This window comes from Folsomia candida, unplaced genomic scaffold (genome assembly GCF_002217175.1).
Source record: "Folsomia candida strain VU population unplaced genomic scaffold, ASM221717v1 Fcan01_Sc009, whole genome shotgun sequence".
NCBI classification, from domain to species: domain Eukaryota; kingdom Metazoa; phylum Arthropoda; class Collembola; order Entomobryomorpha; family Isotomidae; genus Folsomia; species Folsomia candida.
Window position 1 is genome coordinate 280,242 of NW_019091201.1, and position 15,836 is coordinate 296,077.

Below are 15,836 nucleotides of genomic sequence, written 5' to 3' on the forward strand. Positions count from 1 at the left end.
AAAAAAAAATGAGATGAGATGAGATGAGACGAGACGAGATAAAACTCTTGTCGCAAACTGCCTCAATTTTTGCAATGCAAATGGACACGTCGGATCTATGCTTTGCTCAAGTGTAATCCATCTGTCAAAACAATCGATTGCCGGTGGTTTGTTTTGTTCCATATAAAATATTTAATTTTTAAAAGTAATTATGGTTATATTTTTAAAATAAAAATATTTGACATAATGGACTTTACCCCCTTAAAAAGTCAAGAATTCGATGTTAACTCTTGGATTCATCAGATTTTTAAGTCTGATCAAAATCCACCCGAAGCTGCTGATTTAGAGGTTTGTTGATTTATGCATTCAATTCAATAACTCGAATGATTTAATCATAATTGGTTGGTTAATTAATTATCTTCAGGAAATATTTAACCGATTTTCTACCCAGTTGGACAACGAAATTAGCAAGACGACGGCGCAGATAAATGCGCTCAGTCAACAAGTAATTTGATTATGAAATACTTGTACTTTGGATTTTACTTAATTGCGCTATGGTTGACGAGAAGTAATTTTAATCCGAAATACATAATTTCATATTAGGTGGTGGTGCAAGTCCCTCGTGTGGCAAGAGAATTCGAGCAAACTCACAAAGAAGTTAACAAGTTACAAGAGGAAATTACTGCAGGATTTAACGAAGCTGAAAATGTAGATAATTAATAATTATTTTGTAAAATGTAATGCTGAAAACATAATTTAAAGTTGGTTTCTTTGTTCAGGTCCAGAAAAAGACAACTGCGTCAATGACCACGTTGGAAAGATTAGATAACATAAAGTCAAATTTGCTGCAAACCTCTGCAGCCCTTCAAGAAGCAGACAAATGGACATCGCTGGGCAAGGAAATTGATCAAGTAATGTAAAACAGATTATAATTCACAGATTATAGCAGTAATTTGAAATTAACTTATTTGGTTATAGCTGCTGGATTCTGGCGATGTCCATAAATCGTACGAGTGTATTCTCGGAATGGAGAAAAGTTTAGCTGTTTTGGATCAATCTACTTCGGAAGAAAGGAAACTGATTTTGGAAGAAGTGAAGAACAGATTGGAAGCACTAGCGACAAAGCATATCATTCAAGCTTTTGAGACAAACGACATGGGTGGGTTTGCTTATCGACATTTTTCTATTTCAAACAATTCTCTTATTTAAGTGAAATGTTGTCTTTGTAATTGCAGATAACGCCTCGAGGTTTTTTGTAATGTTTTCAAAGTTAGAAAGAACCACCCAGTACATAAAGTATTTTGAAAATTCCGAGAAAATCAAATTGACACAAGAATGGCGGAATTATGTCGAGCTACTAAGTTTTAAAGAAGCAATAACCAAATTTTATGACGACTTGATGGATCATTTACGTTCAAAGGTTATAAATTATTTTTTTAAACTATACATATAACTAAGAAGGTAGTATAAATTGTTTCTTTCTTTCTGTAGGTTCAATGGTGCAAAGTTATATTTACAAACGAAAGTGATGAATTCGCCTTGAACGTGCTACTCGGATTGTATACGGAAACAATTGGAATGCTGGAACCGTCAGTTCAATACTGCTTTGATGTGGAATCCAGGAAGGAACCGTTTTTGGATCTGTTGCTTCAATTCAATCAAATCACACATCGATTTGTGCAAAATTTACGACAATACATTGAAGCAAATTGTAAGTTCGCCTAATAATTCATATTATGCTTACGTTTTAAAAACCGTGTCCTTAAAATTAGGTAACGCTAAACCCAAACCTGGAGTCCTGCTGGGGTTACTCAAAGTACTATTTTCTCCCTTTATACCACAATACCCAAAGTATTCCTCATATCATGAGAAGCTAGTGGTGGCTAAAATTCAGGAAGCTATCAAGAGTAGTATAACCACCGGAAATTTGACTACCACTGTGGATGCAAGTGCTCTACTTCAAGAAAGAATTGATTGTGCCAAACGGTAATTTACTCAAATTCTTAATCTGACAGGCTAATAATGTAGTAAATTGTCCTATGCCTTATGCAGCCTACTTCCCGAAATTATTTTGAGCGTGAAGGAAGGAGAAGAAAAAATCCTCATGCTGAATCACGGTTACGGTTATTACCATTTTGGTCGTGGTATCAATGTATGAACAAAAAAATAAAACTAATAAGGCACTAATCCCAAGTAGTAATGCGAATGCATATAACTTTTTTGCTAGGCTGGATTGGAAAAATTTCGCGATTGGTGCTTTGAAGTCTTTAGAATCCTAGAAGGGACAACTGGTTCGCCTGAAAAACAAAGGAGCTTACTTGAAAATTCATTGTCCTTTGGCGAAGCATGTGGTGAGATTCTGGAACAAGTTTCTCAACTGGACAAAAATATGACAGCCAATTGCACCAGGATTATAACAAAACTGAATACATCCAACCAATGTGAATGGGAAGCATTTTCGGAAATATATTTGAACAAGTCTCTACTTCAGGAAGTAAATCTGTTCTTTCAAAAGAAAGAAACACTTTTATCGTCCGCAATAGTTCAACTCAAGAAATTGTGTAAAGACACGACTCAACTGATTCTCAAAGTTACTGCGGAGCCAATTGAGAACCAACTAAAGAAAAATTTTGTTTTGAGCGACTGCAATTTGAAAGGTACACAAAAAACACTGATTAATTTAGTTGGTTGGATTTAATATATGTCTTGTTATCATTACTATATTTCAGAGGCCATTCCAAGCGAGTACATTACACAGGTGTGTACGATTCAAGCATTATCTCCATTTGTGTAATCCTTTCTTAATAAATCAAATATTGTGTAGGTTGGTGAGTACCTCATGTTGCTTCCTCAGAATTTGGATCCGTTTATTACATCCGAAGCATCGTCCTTAGCACATGCCTTTGATCAAACTGGAGAAGAGTAAGTTTTCCAACTTTAATTTTTTTTCGATCAAATTAATTAAACATTTCAATTTATTCTTTAGTGAAATCAAGTCCCCAGTTGATTATATTCTATCCAATATCAGTGTAAGCATTTGTGAAGCTTATGCAGATCGACTTTTAAGAATCACTTACTTGTCAGAAGGTCAAGCAAAGCAACTTTCTCAAGATATCGGTAAGTACATATACGTACATTATAGTGATAAGACGTTTAAGTTGGTTTTCTAACCATGTTATTTGTGTCCTCATTAATAGAGTATCTCAGCAGTGTGTTAGAAGATCTTGGAGGACAATTAACGCCGGATCTCGTAGACTTTTCAAAATTGATGAAGATGTACTATACAATTAATGCGACAACTACTGTCGACAAAGTTTCTCCTCGAATATTGAACATTGTGAAAAAGATGAGAATTGCTCCGACGCAATAATGACAATGTCATGCAAATTACACTATGTGTCTTATTTCCTGTGAATGATAGATAGATCTAGTCGTTGTAAATAAATCAAACATTTTTAAAACTCACAAATTATTTTTCGTAGGGGGTCCTTGTCTCGTTCAGATTTATTAAGTTGTTAAAAATTTAGACAAGTTTTCAGGTTAGTTAAAGTTGGTACAAGTAGTAATACATGATGTTGTTGTGGGCAGCTTGATTTAACTGCTTGGGCAAACGGAACCAACACCGGCACAGCTTCCCTCACGGACGATGTAAGCCTTGGTCATGTCAGATGGCTGCAAGTTCTTGCAGGTGGTGGCAGGACCGGTGAAATCGTTCTTGCGACAACCGTCAAAGTTTCCGCAAAGACCGCACTGTTGGGCACGGAATCTGCTTCCGATGGTGACGGTGGTGTAGTGACCCGTGTATCTGATGGCAAGTCCCAAGGATTTGGAGAGGAGGAACACGTTGTTCTCGTCGTGCTTGTAGATCCTGAAGAAAACATAAGTTGTTTAGCATTCTTAGGAAGCGTGGCGTGTGTGTCGGTGTGAATTACAATATTAACATCCACTTACTTGAAGACCTTGGTGTCACCCTCGGGGAAGATGAGCTTGTCGGAAAGTGACTGAGATTTGCCGTCAATGATGACATTGTTCAGGTCGTTTAATTCGACCTTGTGTTCACCAGCCAAAATCTTAACACCAAGCTTGTCATTGGAGATTTTCTTTCCTGTAGAAAGTATAATGTGTAAAGTGACGGCATGTGAGTTGGATATTTAACCAATTATCCTTCACTTACCAAGAACGACGAATCGTGGCTTATCAGAGCAATCACCAGCAATGAGCGTGTAGCATTCAGAGAGGTCAGCATAATAGGTGGCATTGTCGAAGGTCTGGATAGCGTGAGGAGTGACATCACAATATCCTTCAGAAAAAAATACTCGTTAGTATTTGCGCACAAATAACAACAAATCATCATAAACCTACCGTAAACTCCCAAATCGAAAGCCTTGTACATCAATGCGGAGAATCGAGAGTGGACTCTGAATTAATTAAGCATAAAACCATTAGATTAACTGTCAAGAGTTGTAGAAAATAAATTTGGTGTAGTGTAACTTACGGGCGTTTCAATGGTCCTGGGAGGAAGTTCAAGTCGACACCGTGGAAGTGTTCGGACTCGCCACCAGATCCGTGCCAGTGGATATCAGCCTCTGGGTGTTCCTCATCCATAGTCACATCAAGCTTGAGTTCTCCTTGAAGATGTCCGTCAGCAGAAACTCCATGATCACCATGAGCGGCATGACCATCAACAGAGTCGCTTGGGACCCAGTATGGCATAAGGACGGCTAAAATAAATTCCATGAAAAATTAGATCTAAAATCGTTAACTAAGATATGTATGTACATAAATTCTAAACTAACCGGCAACGAGGGCTCCAGGATACCTCCATCGGTTTCGTGCTTCGGGGTCAACCTTGTAGTTGATGGTGATGTTAGATTCACGAAGGTTGGTCTGCTTGTAGGTGGCCCACAGGCAAGGTTCAGTAGCTGGGGTAAGATCTCCGGGGTATCTACGAATTAAAACAGAATGACATTTAGTACTCAAAATTATTAGAACCACACGGTATACGATCAAATTTAAATATGTTTTTACTTGGGCGAGCTCTTTTGTTCACGGCATTGCTTGTATGGCCAGGCGTCGGAGGCGGCCTCATCCTTTTGGGCTTGAGAACGGTGAGCCTTCTTGTTGATCTTGATTCCGGCAGAGTTGGCAGGGCAGCCAGCATCCTTGGAAGAAATGTCCTTGGACCAGGCAACGTTGATGGTGCGTTCGTAGGTTGGTTCATTTTCGCCATTGTAGTCGAAGAAATCGGAAACCTTGGCCTGAGTAGCAGTGACGTCGACGCAAACGACTCCTCCCTTGTTGAGGGCGTCATCCTTGGCAGCCAATTTGGTCTTGACTTCAATCTTCTCCAAACCAGTCTTCACCAAGGTAAGGGTCATGTCGAGAGATCTACAATTTAAATTTTACGTAAATTTAAATTTAGATTTCCTGAAAATTAAATTAATCAAAATGGAAAATGTATGAACTTACCGGGTCTTGGGGGTGGCTCCCGTGTACTTGAAGTTAAGAGAAGACTTAACCATAGCCTTGTTTCCGAGTTTGTCCTTGGGATCCTCCTCATATTTGACCTTAGCTTGACCTTCAACCTTGTCGAAGACGGATGGGGCAGCGGTGTCTTGTTTGTACCATGCCTTCATTCCACAAGTTTCAGTAGTTGGGGACAGGAAAAGAGTTTGGACCATGTATCTGGCTCCGAGACGGAAGAGGGTGAGTGGGCGTCCGAAACGGCCACTGCAAAATAATTAAAACATTGTAATAATCCGATTGCGAGTAGGAGAATCATCAATTTAGGTAACTTTCTTACCCGAGGTTCTTGTTCTCTGGTCCGAAGAATTTTCTGAGTTGCTTAAGGACATGGATCCTGGAGTGAACCTTTTCGCAATCGTAGTATTTGGCTCCAGCGTTGATTCCTTCCATGCTTTTGTACTTGTATCCTGATCCCAATTTACGTTCCTCACGGAATTTCTAAATGTTTTTTTAAACAATAATTATAATTTCGGTGGATTCTCATAATTACAAACTTAACATTCAATTATCTCATCAGCTTACCTCTCCCTTGGAGATCATGGCCATTCCCTTGCAAGTTGGGCAAGTTTGGTGGAGAAGATCGATGATATCTTGGTCTTTCATGGCGGCGGGGGTGTCAGAGTGAACAGCGGTGACGGCGGTGGCATGAACTTGGGCCAAGACCGGGTCATCTTCAGTTGGTGCGGAAATGACGAAGTTGACGGATTGTTGTTTAACATCCAAGCCCAAGCTGATCTTGCGTGGGATTCTGATTCGGATGGTTCGGGCGGCTTCAACTATATTGACAAATATTTGTAGGTCAGGTCGCTGTTACCATAATTAAAGGTCATTTATGCACAATTGAGAACAATTCTTACCAGAGTGGGCAGTTCCGAAGGGAGTAAGATGGTTGCTCACAGCGCTAAGTCCTATGATCAAATTTGAATCAAGCATTAAAATAATTTGTTGGTGAAATTAATGCTCCGTTAATAAATCTTACTGTACCGTGCATGTTCAAGTTGAGGCGAACTTCGTAGTTTCGGGTCATGGCGGTTCCGGCCTTATCGGAGCCAACCTTGGCGTGGAGGCCGACAACGCTGGTGACAGCGCTAACGGTTGAGACTGGGATTCCGAGTTCATTAGGTTGTTCGGTCGTGATTCCCTGCAAAAATTACCAGATTAGTATAATTGCACGTTTATAGAACGGTATTATGCATTCATATATAAAATATTTACTTACACCAATGAGCATCATTCGGACCAATTCCTTGTCGTAAGCGGCGCTCTTCATTTCTCCGATCTTCTTCATAACTAAATTCATACATTAAATTATTAAAACATCGCATTGAAAATTCATATCTATTATTATCTTATCTTGTAATTTTAAAATATGAAATTACGTTGTGGGATGGTGGTGATGGTCTTCTGGTCAGCAGCGTGGTAGGCGATGACCCTGTTGTGGAGCATGACGGCGATTTCAATTCGAAGGGGGTCAGCTTGACGTTCCTGGACTCCGATCTTGTTCAAGACTTCCTTGATCTCGTCGAAATCGATGACACCTGTAAAGTTACGACAAATTGTACAACCCGTAATTCGTAATTGCATATTTTATCACAGCGATGGAAAATTATAGTAACCGTACCAGTGGTCATGGACATGATTCTGGAGGCAAGGGATTTGCCGAAACCTTCAAGACGGATGAAGAAGGACAAGTACTTGGTGCTGTATCCGGCGGTTTGTCCGCTGAATCCGAGGTAGACGGTTCGGGGAAGAAGGCTGTGACCATTCTTCTGGACAGAGGTGGCAGTCAGATGTCCGAAGTTGTATTGAGAATCATGGTAGTCGGAAATGTAGGTGCCAGAGTATTTGCCCTTAACTTCCCATGGTCCGAGCATTTGCAGAGCAGTCTTGGCCCATGAGCCGCTAAAATAATGGGAACAATTGATTAGCTTTTCTGACTATTACGTTTTTGTTTAGGTTAAAACTCAATTGGAAAGAAACTCACGTGTGCTTCAAGCATGGTTTGGTGGTTCCAGAGACGCTCTTGAAGAGGGTGTGGATAAAGTTCTTAACTTCGGGATCCTTCTCGAGCCACATGTAAATAGCAACTTCTTGGAAGATGGATTCTGTATAATCCAAATTAAATTTTAAATTTTTTAAAATTAGACCTCGCGAAACCTTTCGAATTTAATGCAGTTACAAAAATGAATGCCCATTCATGTATAAGTTCAACAGCAGAAAATAGTATTTCAATATACAGGTGATAAATTTCTGTGTACAGCAAATCATGTCTCATCCTGTCTGCCACACTCTCCCCCACCGTCTATACACAATAAGCATAATTCACCTTAGTCATCTCGGGTCGGCGAAGCTCACTTAGAGCCTCTTTATGTCGGCGTCCTATCTCAACACAAACGACGACTCTTTCTAATAAGTAATTGATCTTTGTCGCACACATGAGTCACATTTCTAACTAGACAAGTGATTTAGTTATTATTAAAACACACAAAAATTGTGTAACTAAAAATAAACAATAATAGTCAATGTTTTAATCAATCGAAATAACAATAAAAAATGAATATCAACAATGTTGAACGGGAAAAACGACTTGTGATTGTACTAGAAAGATGTATGGTTCCCACAAATAATAACAATGGTGCGTGTGGAAGGTAAAGAATACTCCCTCTCGCATTTTTAAGTTGAAGGAAAAACGGAAGTAAAATAAGTAAACACACATTTCATTTATGCTAATAATTAACCTAAAAATAAAAGTTGGAAACTTATGCCCATAATTATAAATGAATGGCAAACAAACATTGTAAAACTGCTAATTTAATGATTAATAAATCTCAAATGTTTTGTTTAGCTTCAAACCAAAACCTCACATCCAGAATGCATACGTAAGGGCAAGGAAAAGATGGCTCTGCAACAATTGTCCTTGCACAGCTTCATCACGAAAAGCCTTAGTGGAACACTTCAGGAAATATCACAGTGGTGACATAACAGAAGAAGAGTAAGCGTCACAAATAAGTAATTATGTGGATAACGACATTTAATTTATTTTTGTATAATCTGGGGTACAGATTCAATCTCCGAAAATTGCAAAAGAAATTGAGGCAGCAAATAAGTAGGGCGAAAATAAAAATAGAAAAAAATGTGGACAAAAATCCTCAAGATATCAAGATTCAAATTATGGATCTCGAAGGCCAGCTTGAATCTGTTAACAATCGTGTTAAGCTATTTGAAACGTGAGTTCGACCCATTCTTGCTTAGTACCTTATTAGTATTGGAACAGAAGTAATGCATCTTATCGTTTGCGCATTTATTGTATAATACTTAATACAACTAACAGGTCAACATTAGCAGTTGCATGCAGAATCTGTAACAAAGTTTGCAAATCCAGGCAAGGTTTGACCCTACATACAAGGAATATCCATCCTCCCACTTCAAGGTACTGCTCGCCATGATAAATGCAGAAGGTTGACAATTAATTATGGTTTAATTTAGTAAGAAGCTTATAAATGAACAAGGAGAAGTTTCGTTCAAACTGGATGAGGTAAATAAGTATGGCAGCACTGGTTATATTGGACAAAAATGTAAAGTGAATTTGAGAGCTGGACCAAGAGGGTATAAGAAAGTAAAAAGAAGAATATAACGAGTTAAAACTTCCATAAATTAATGAAATTTTTTATCAACTATTAAAAACAGGAACTACCACAAACCTAGATTTTGTCCGAAGAAAACCCAACTTAAGAAGTTGCATAAATGCACTATGTGTGAAATGAGATGCGTATCACTTAATGCGTTACGAGATCATTGCAGTAGACACCACTCCGATGACCAAGTCTTGTAAGTTTATCTTAAACTAAAAAAAAGGAAATATGGGTCTCATTTATTTTTTCTATTTGTTTAAGGGGAGAGAAAAGATTTAAATTAGCACAAAATCGTGTGAGTAAATCATGGGCAACTTCTCATATAAGTGGCTTTACCAGACTCAATCGAAATTCAATGGATACGTACGTCGGCGACATTAATGTCAAATCACCAATCGATGCTGAAGAAACAAAATTCCTGAAAATAATAGCTACCAGCATGAAAAAATTAAAGATGACCCGTACTTCACATATTTTATTTATGTCTTTCTGAAGACAGAAGAAAGAAAAATTAGGAAATACATGAATAACACGCGTGCTGGTAACAAGCCTGAGCAATTCCCAGCTTCAAAATGTTGGATGTATGTAGGTTCCTCCAAGGATTCAGGTGGATGCAAGTCTCACCATGTTGAACAGACCGATAAAAAGAAAATTTCAACGGTTACGAAGATGTTATGCGAAAAAGGGCCAAACAACAAGCCAAAATATTTTGCCATAATGATGGTAAGACGAGCGAACGACGATTATAACGCTAATTTTGTTTGATTAATGTAAGTAACTTATTAACCCTAGGAGAACAAATGGGACAAAGGATTACATCAGCAAAACATGAATGACGCTTTCAGGGAAGAATCATTTTACACTGTGAGATATACTATACAGTATTGTTAATTTGAACACTGATGTAAAAATTGCAACTGAGGTGAATCATTTTTAAATTTTTTAGTTTGTTGCACGAGCCCAACTTTTGAATAATACGACACTGCATCATTTGTCCGGAGTTGAATTCACATATTTGAATCAAAGATGTGAAATACAAGAAGCAATCGCAGGGAATATAACCAAATATGACTTAAACCTAGCTTACAGAATGGGACGTTCAAACCAGGTTCTATGGGGTCTGGAATATGTTGTTGAAAATATACACGTAGGATTTCCTTTCATCAAAAACGGGTCATCGAATTATACTAATTTCCTATCCGAAATAAGTGTGAATCGATAGTAAGATCATATTCTATGCTTTAAGGTTTAGGTTAAGTATGAAACTTGTGCAGAATTTATTTCATTGATCTTAGTACAACGCGGAGAAGGACTAATACCGAGTACAGATTCTCATTGAAAAGAAAAGCAGGACCCACTTCCTTTATCGGTTATGTGAAAGATAATCAACGAACAATGGACCCTTCAACTTGTAATCCATTAGTTAACAAAGCAATTGACGACTTGCAAGACGAATTTGTAACAAAAGCTACAACAGAATTGATCAAACACAAAGATGACCCGTATTATGGAAATATAATTCTAATATTCTTAAAAACCGAGGAAGCTGAAATTCGCAAATTTCTCGCTAACAAACTTGATAAAAAACAGGAAATGAAGATCCCAGCATCAAAAATTTGGGTTTATATTGGGTCATGTGCGGAGACAGGAGCATGTTTGATCCATCAAGAATTGGATATTGATTCACAACCGATGTCAACAGTTGCTAAAATGCTATGCAAGAAACCAAGTTCCGACGGAAATGAGTATTTCGCAATCCATATTGTATGATCATACTTATTTGTACATGAACTTTATGTAGTTTATATTAAACATCGTGTTAACTATTTGTTCCAGGAGAAAAAATGGGAAAATGGATCAAAACTTCAGAATATGACTAATGCTTTCAGACTTGAGTCTTTCCTATTAGTAAAATATAACAATTTATTTTGATTTATCCAATAATATCTAGACCTGGATTAATGTAGTAATTGAAAACAGGTTGCAGCGAAAGCTAAGAAACTAAACAAGGATTTCATTGATCGTTCCTGTGGACTACATTTTGAGTATCTAAATCAGAGATGTGAATTGCAAGAAGCTGTTGTTGCTGATTTACAACCAGATGAATTAAAGCTTGCCTATAGATTAGGTCGTTCAAACAAGTGCCTTATTGGTGAAGACCTTGAATACAACGGTATCCCAATGCAATTTAGCTTATTCACAACTGATGGCAAGCCTTTGTATTCTGATTTTACTTGTCGTTTAACCTAAATTTTGATGGCATGCTGATCTGTTTGTTATAGTTTTATCTTCCCTATTGTTTGATAACCATCAAACTTTTCATTTTTTGTTAGACAAACTTGTGATATTGTTTTACACACGTCTTATAGATAATGTTATTTGATGGATCGAATGCAACTTTCTAACCAAATAAATGACTTATAAGACAATAATAAATGATTTTCAATGATCTACAATTATTGAAATGAACGATATTCCTAAGTACTCTCTACCTTGAATAATAAATTAAATGATGATATAATTTTTTCAATTAAAACTAAACTATGAACTCACCTTCTGGGGCGGCGAGCAGGGTCCATTGAACGGCTGAATAGGTAGGAAATGAGGACACATTTTAGCCTTATTTAAATTATCGAAATAATTGTATTGTATTAAATATTTCAAAGTTGTAATTTACCGGTGTTACGAAGTTCAGAGTCCTCTTGGCGATCAAAGAAGATTGGAAGAACGCTCTTCTTGAAGACGAGGGGGTCCTTCTTGAGCAGAGGGGCGACACCAGACATGGCAGCGGAACGGATTGACCTCTCTTGGTTCTTGTTGAGAAGAACGGCCAAAAGTTTCTCGGCAGACTTGACATGGTTGACGTTACGGAGAGCGATAACTGTTTGGGAAAACAAAATGAGATAAATGGGAATAAAAAATATCAGATAAAACTTAAAAGTACTCACCAGCTTGAGTCTTGTCGTCAAAGTTGGCTCCAGATTCGATCTTGTCAGCCCAGTATTTCACCCATTTGTCCAAAAGGCCGGATTTTTGACAGTCGGATTTTTTGCAGGTACGGCCCAAGAGGGAAGCGAAGGCGAATTCGATGATGCGACCGTTTGGCTTGGTGTTATCGGGCCTATAAGGAGTATTAAATTCGTTATTAATTCTGTTTTGTTTATTCTCAAAGTCCCCCCTGGAGCAATTTATTGGGAGTATAAAATATATACAATTGCTTACTTGATAAGGCCTTCAAGTTCCTTCAACAGATTTTCAGTTGGGTTTCGGATGTAGTTTGGCAGAGGGGCGACGATACGAGCCAAGTAAACGGTGTCGGTGGTGGTAGAGGCGATATCACGGAGGACAAGGGCAGCTGGTCCAGTTCCAGACATGACCAAGGCATCCAAGAAGATTTTGCTGTAAACATAACAAACAAATATGTTAACACATTTACGTATGGAGAACAAGAAATTCATCAAAAGATTTTCATCCGTCACTCACTATTCAGTCTCATCTCCTCCCTTGACCTTGTTGCTCAAGTCCTTCAAGTGTTGGTAGTCCAAAGCGGAAACGAATGGGAGGAGGGAGTAAGGGCTGACCTTGTGGAAGTCCTTAACATCCTTGTAGACTGTTAATATAATTACCCATTATTAGGACGTTCTTCGCCAATGATAATGCTAGTAAATTATACCTTCTGGGGATTCCAGAGATTGGTGGATCTTCTTGATGTTGGCCACGAGCTGTAATTTACCGTAAAGATATTATACACAAATATTCTAATAATAATAAATTTCCAGCTACAATTTAACGGTAAAACGAGTGGATATATGTACCTGATCAGCAGCACGGTTTTGTCCAGCAGAGTCGAGGTCCTGTCCCTTGTGGTGGAAGAAGAAAGGTTTTGGGGCCTTAAGGTCTTCATCCTCCTTGACGTCATTTTCAAACTCAAACTTGAGGTCATCGTAAGTTTGGGCGTTGGATGGGGAAGCAACTGATCCAGAGCCGACGCTCTTGAGGATCATGTTCAACTTGGTGAAAGAGTGTTGGGTGTGTCCATCAACACCGAAAACTGGTGGATAAGAGAAAGAAATATAAAAATCCGCGAAATACATTGACTTATAACGTAAACTCACTGTTGTAAATGACGGTGGATCCGACCTTGATGTTCTTGGCGACCAGGGAACCACTTTGGATTTCGAGATCGTAGACGGCGAAACCAGTAGAGTTGAGAACATCCTGAAACGATTAATTACAATGTAACCAGAGCTTATCGGAACGCATACTTATCAAGTTTCTGATACTTACCCTGCTATTGTCATCGGCACAGAGTTGAATGGAAACGCCGGGTTTGCGGTATCGCTTTGGCATATCGTTACAATCTCCATGAGCCCTGAATTTGCGGACCTGAGCCTTGTTCAAGGGAGCATGGTTGTCGTCTTCTAGTGGAGAAAGAAAGATAGAATTAACCAAATTAATAATACGTTACAAATCCAAATACGACCTCACCTCCTGGGATAACGATGTAATCAGTCTTACAGTCTCCGACAACGGTTTCCTATGTAATAATTAATTATTTAGCTTTCTGAGGGTGATTTTGATAAGAAATCTAACGAACTTACTTCTTGGGTTTCAAAGTGATCGGCCTTGGTGATGTCGATCTTGGTCAAGTCGAGTTGTAGAGCGGTAGCAATACCTCTCTTGATGCTGGAAGGTTGAACAAAAAAATATTAATTGTCGTCAATCGAAAGTATGTATCTCATTACCCGAAATACTAAATAAAATTGCTTACTTGTGGGCCCATTCATCAATGTTCTTGTTGAGGATGATTCCCTTAGCCTAGAAAGGAGAGAGCAGAAAAATAGTCTCAAATTGCCTCCGTCTTATTCTGCCTCGCAACACCCATATTCTAGTATGCAAAATCTCACCTTTCCATTGGACACTTGAACAGAGAAAGGCTCGGACAGAGGCTTCAACTGGTCGTATGACTTCATGGAGTACTCGGGAGCGTGGCTGTAAATAGGCATAAGATAATAATGAGATTTTGAGATTTACGAATAACGCTCATGTAAAATCACTGTATTTTTTCTAAAAATAATTCAAAACGATTCGTACAATGGGTCAAACTCTCCATTGTGAGCTCCGAATTTAATCCCGTCCAATCGAACGTTGATGTTGCTACCAGTCGAGGAAACGTGAAGGTCACCCGTGATGTTGAAGGTGCTGGCGAATGAGACGTAATCCGCGGATCCGGCTTGGGACCAGATCGTGAAATCGTAGATGTACTCCTTTCCTGGCGTGAAAAGGTTGGAGCCGACATCTCGCTTAACAAAAGCAGAGCTGCTGAGCACCAAACCTGAATAGATTTCCAGGAAATAGAAACAAAATGAAATTTAGAATTTTCAAAAATTCCGTTCCAGCCAATATTTCTGAAATATTTTCAGAAATTTCTTAATATCACAAAACTCACCCAGTAAAACGAACCACTTCATGTTTGCAGAAAACTTAAAGAGGTACGAGTAAAAATGCGGACTACTAATCAAGCTAGCTCCAAAACTCGAAGCCAACTGAGGACTTGTGGGTCGACGCGTCGAGTTTTGTACACATCCCAAGGACTATTGGTCAAGGGTCATCCTACATCTTTATGCTTTTTGGGTGGAGGAGTTATTATTGACTAGTGTGAACTATGGAACATGGGCCGGGCATGATGGGACAGTTCCAACAAGATGAATATAGGTATCCGTACAAATAACTGTATCCTTTTGCTAATATGTATGTTGTTAATCAATGCTCACTTTCATCCCACTTTAAGAAGAACGCTTGTGTTGATCATAAGATAATCACCTCCGAAGATGTCAAAGTGTTAGTAAGCCATGGGACGCTATAATGTCCGTGATGTAAATATGTAGGCAAACTTAATCTTAGTAAAGTAAGAATAAGTTGTAATATTTTGATTGGCTTTAGTGCTGGTGGAAAGTACCTGGTGTGGATTTTTAGTTTTTTTTTTATTATGAAGACCTGTATTTATCCTTGGCTTGGTTTGATATGTAGATGTTTGCTTAAAAATGTGCTTATCTTTCACCTCTTCTGGCTGGATCATTTTATTCCAGTATTTTATTGCTTACACACTTATACATCGACTTCTTATCGGCTTCAGCTTCTTCTCAAAGTTCAGTAAAGAGTGAGCAGCATTAGACATATTTGGATGAAAGTCAAAGTCAGTCCAGGATAAAATGACATCATGTGCATGTAGGAAGACATGGATCGAGAATTTTAAAATTATTACAAATTATTATTACAAATCGCCCTTATTTTTCTTGACAGTATTTCAAGGACAGGTGCATCATTGCATGAGGTTATTGTGTTTTTTAAAGAGTGTGATGTTTGGTTTGGCAGAGACAGATAAGATAATTATGGGCCGAGAGACGGCGTTTGTTAAATATGACATATTTTTGGTTCTGGAAAAATTTCATCCAGGACATAATGTATGTCGAATAAAAAATAATGATCTCAATGTCCAAGATTATTTATAAAATTATTTATAAATAAGTCTGACTGACTGATCTTGAGTCATTCGGCCGGGTTTGTCTTGATACCTAGATTAAATTGCAGCACACGAGACTTAAAAATTATTAATTCGGATAAATTATATTTCTAAACTTTTAAGGTTAATTATGACTTCCTGGATTTTACGGTGATGATTCATTTGCATATGTAAAG

General features: G+C 38.2%; 2 protein-coding genes across 3 annotated transcripts; one reads left to right on the top strand and one right to left on the bottom strand.

The window, feature by feature from the left end:
• The first annotated feature begins 91 nt into the window (after nucleotides 1–91).
• Nucleotides 92–3,448, top strand: LOC110854048 (conserved oligomeric Golgi complex subunit 7). Its single transcript, XM_022102443.2, has 14 exons — nucleotides 92–327; nucleotides 404–484; nucleotides 583–687; nucleotides 759–890; nucleotides 958–1,138; nucleotides 1,215–1,399; nucleotides 1,471–1,690; nucleotides 1,752–1,965; nucleotides 2,032–2,131; nucleotides 2,207–2,636; nucleotides 2,709–2,737; nucleotides 2,804–2,901; nucleotides 2,966–3,096; nucleotides 3,177–3,448. The coding sequence occupies exons 1-14, from the start codon at nucleotides 226–228 to the stop codon at nucleotides 3,347–3,349; spliced, it is 2,181 nt and encodes a 726-aa protein (XP_021958135.1). The 5' UTR covers nucleotides 92–225; the 3' UTR covers nucleotides 3,350–3,448.
• LOC118432892 (vitellogenin-like) lies at nucleotides 3,449–14,733 on the bottom strand. 2 transcript variants are annotated; one of them, XM_022102331.2, is made up of 31 exons: nucleotides 14,587–14,733; nucleotides 14,232–14,472; nucleotides 14,045–14,129; nucleotides 13,909–13,955; nucleotides 13,739–13,823; nucleotides 13,626–13,674; nucleotides 13,425–13,555; nucleotides 13,253–13,355; nucleotides 12,953–13,188; nucleotides 12,811–12,859; nucleotides 12,621–12,747; nucleotides 12,360–12,536; nucleotides 12,086–12,258; nucleotides 11,815–12,018; nucleotides 11,691–11,723; nucleotides 7,490–7,610; nucleotides 7,127–7,407; nucleotides 6,885–7,043; nucleotides 6,725–6,795; nucleotides 6,490–6,646; nucleotides 6,363–6,413; nucleotides 6,028–6,281; nucleotides 5,783–5,943; nucleotides 5,449–5,709; nucleotides 5,008–5,367; nucleotides 4,776–4,924; nucleotides 4,475–4,700; nucleotides 4,342–4,397; nucleotides 4,154–4,279; nucleotides 3,931–4,084; nucleotides 3,449–3,847 (listed from the first exon to the last, which is right to left on the bottom strand). In XM_022102331.2, the coding sequence occupies exons 1-31, from the start codon at nucleotides 14,606–14,608 to the stop codon at nucleotides 3,574–3,576; spliced, it is 4,623 nt and encodes a 1,540-aa protein (XP_021958023.1). In that variant the 5' UTR covers nucleotides 14,609–14,733; the 3' UTR covers nucleotides 3,449–3,573. The 2 variants fall into 2 exon arrangements, with proteins under 2 accessions (XP_021958023.1, XP_021958022.1); XM_022102330.2 differs by having other exon boundaries at nucleotides 13,425–13,558.
• Nucleotides 14,734–15,836: the final 1,103 nt, after the last annotated feature.

Coding starts and splice junctions, on each gene's coding strand:
- LOC110854048 (XM_022102443.2), top strand. CDS start 226: ATGGACTTTACCCCCTTAAAAAGTCAAGAATTCGATGTTAACTCTTGG. Junction 485..582: donor TAAATGCGCTCAGTCAACAA/GTAATTTGATTA, acceptor ATTTCATATTAG/GTGGTGGTGCAAGTCCCTCG. Junction 688..758: donor GATTTAACGAAGCTGAAAAT/GTAGATAATTAA, acceptor TTCTTTGTTCAG/GTCCAGAAAAAGACAACTGC.
- LOC118432892 (XM_022102330.2), bottom strand. CDS start 14,608: ATGAAGTGGTTCGTTTTACTGG. Junction 13,559..13,625: donor TTACATCGTTATCCCAGGAG/GTGAGGTCGTAT, acceptor TTTCTCCACTAG/AAGACGACAACCATGCTCCC. Junction 13,356..13,424: donor GTGCCGATGACAATAGCAGG/GTAAGTATCAGA, acceptor TAATCGTTTCAG/GATGTTCTCAACTCTACTGG.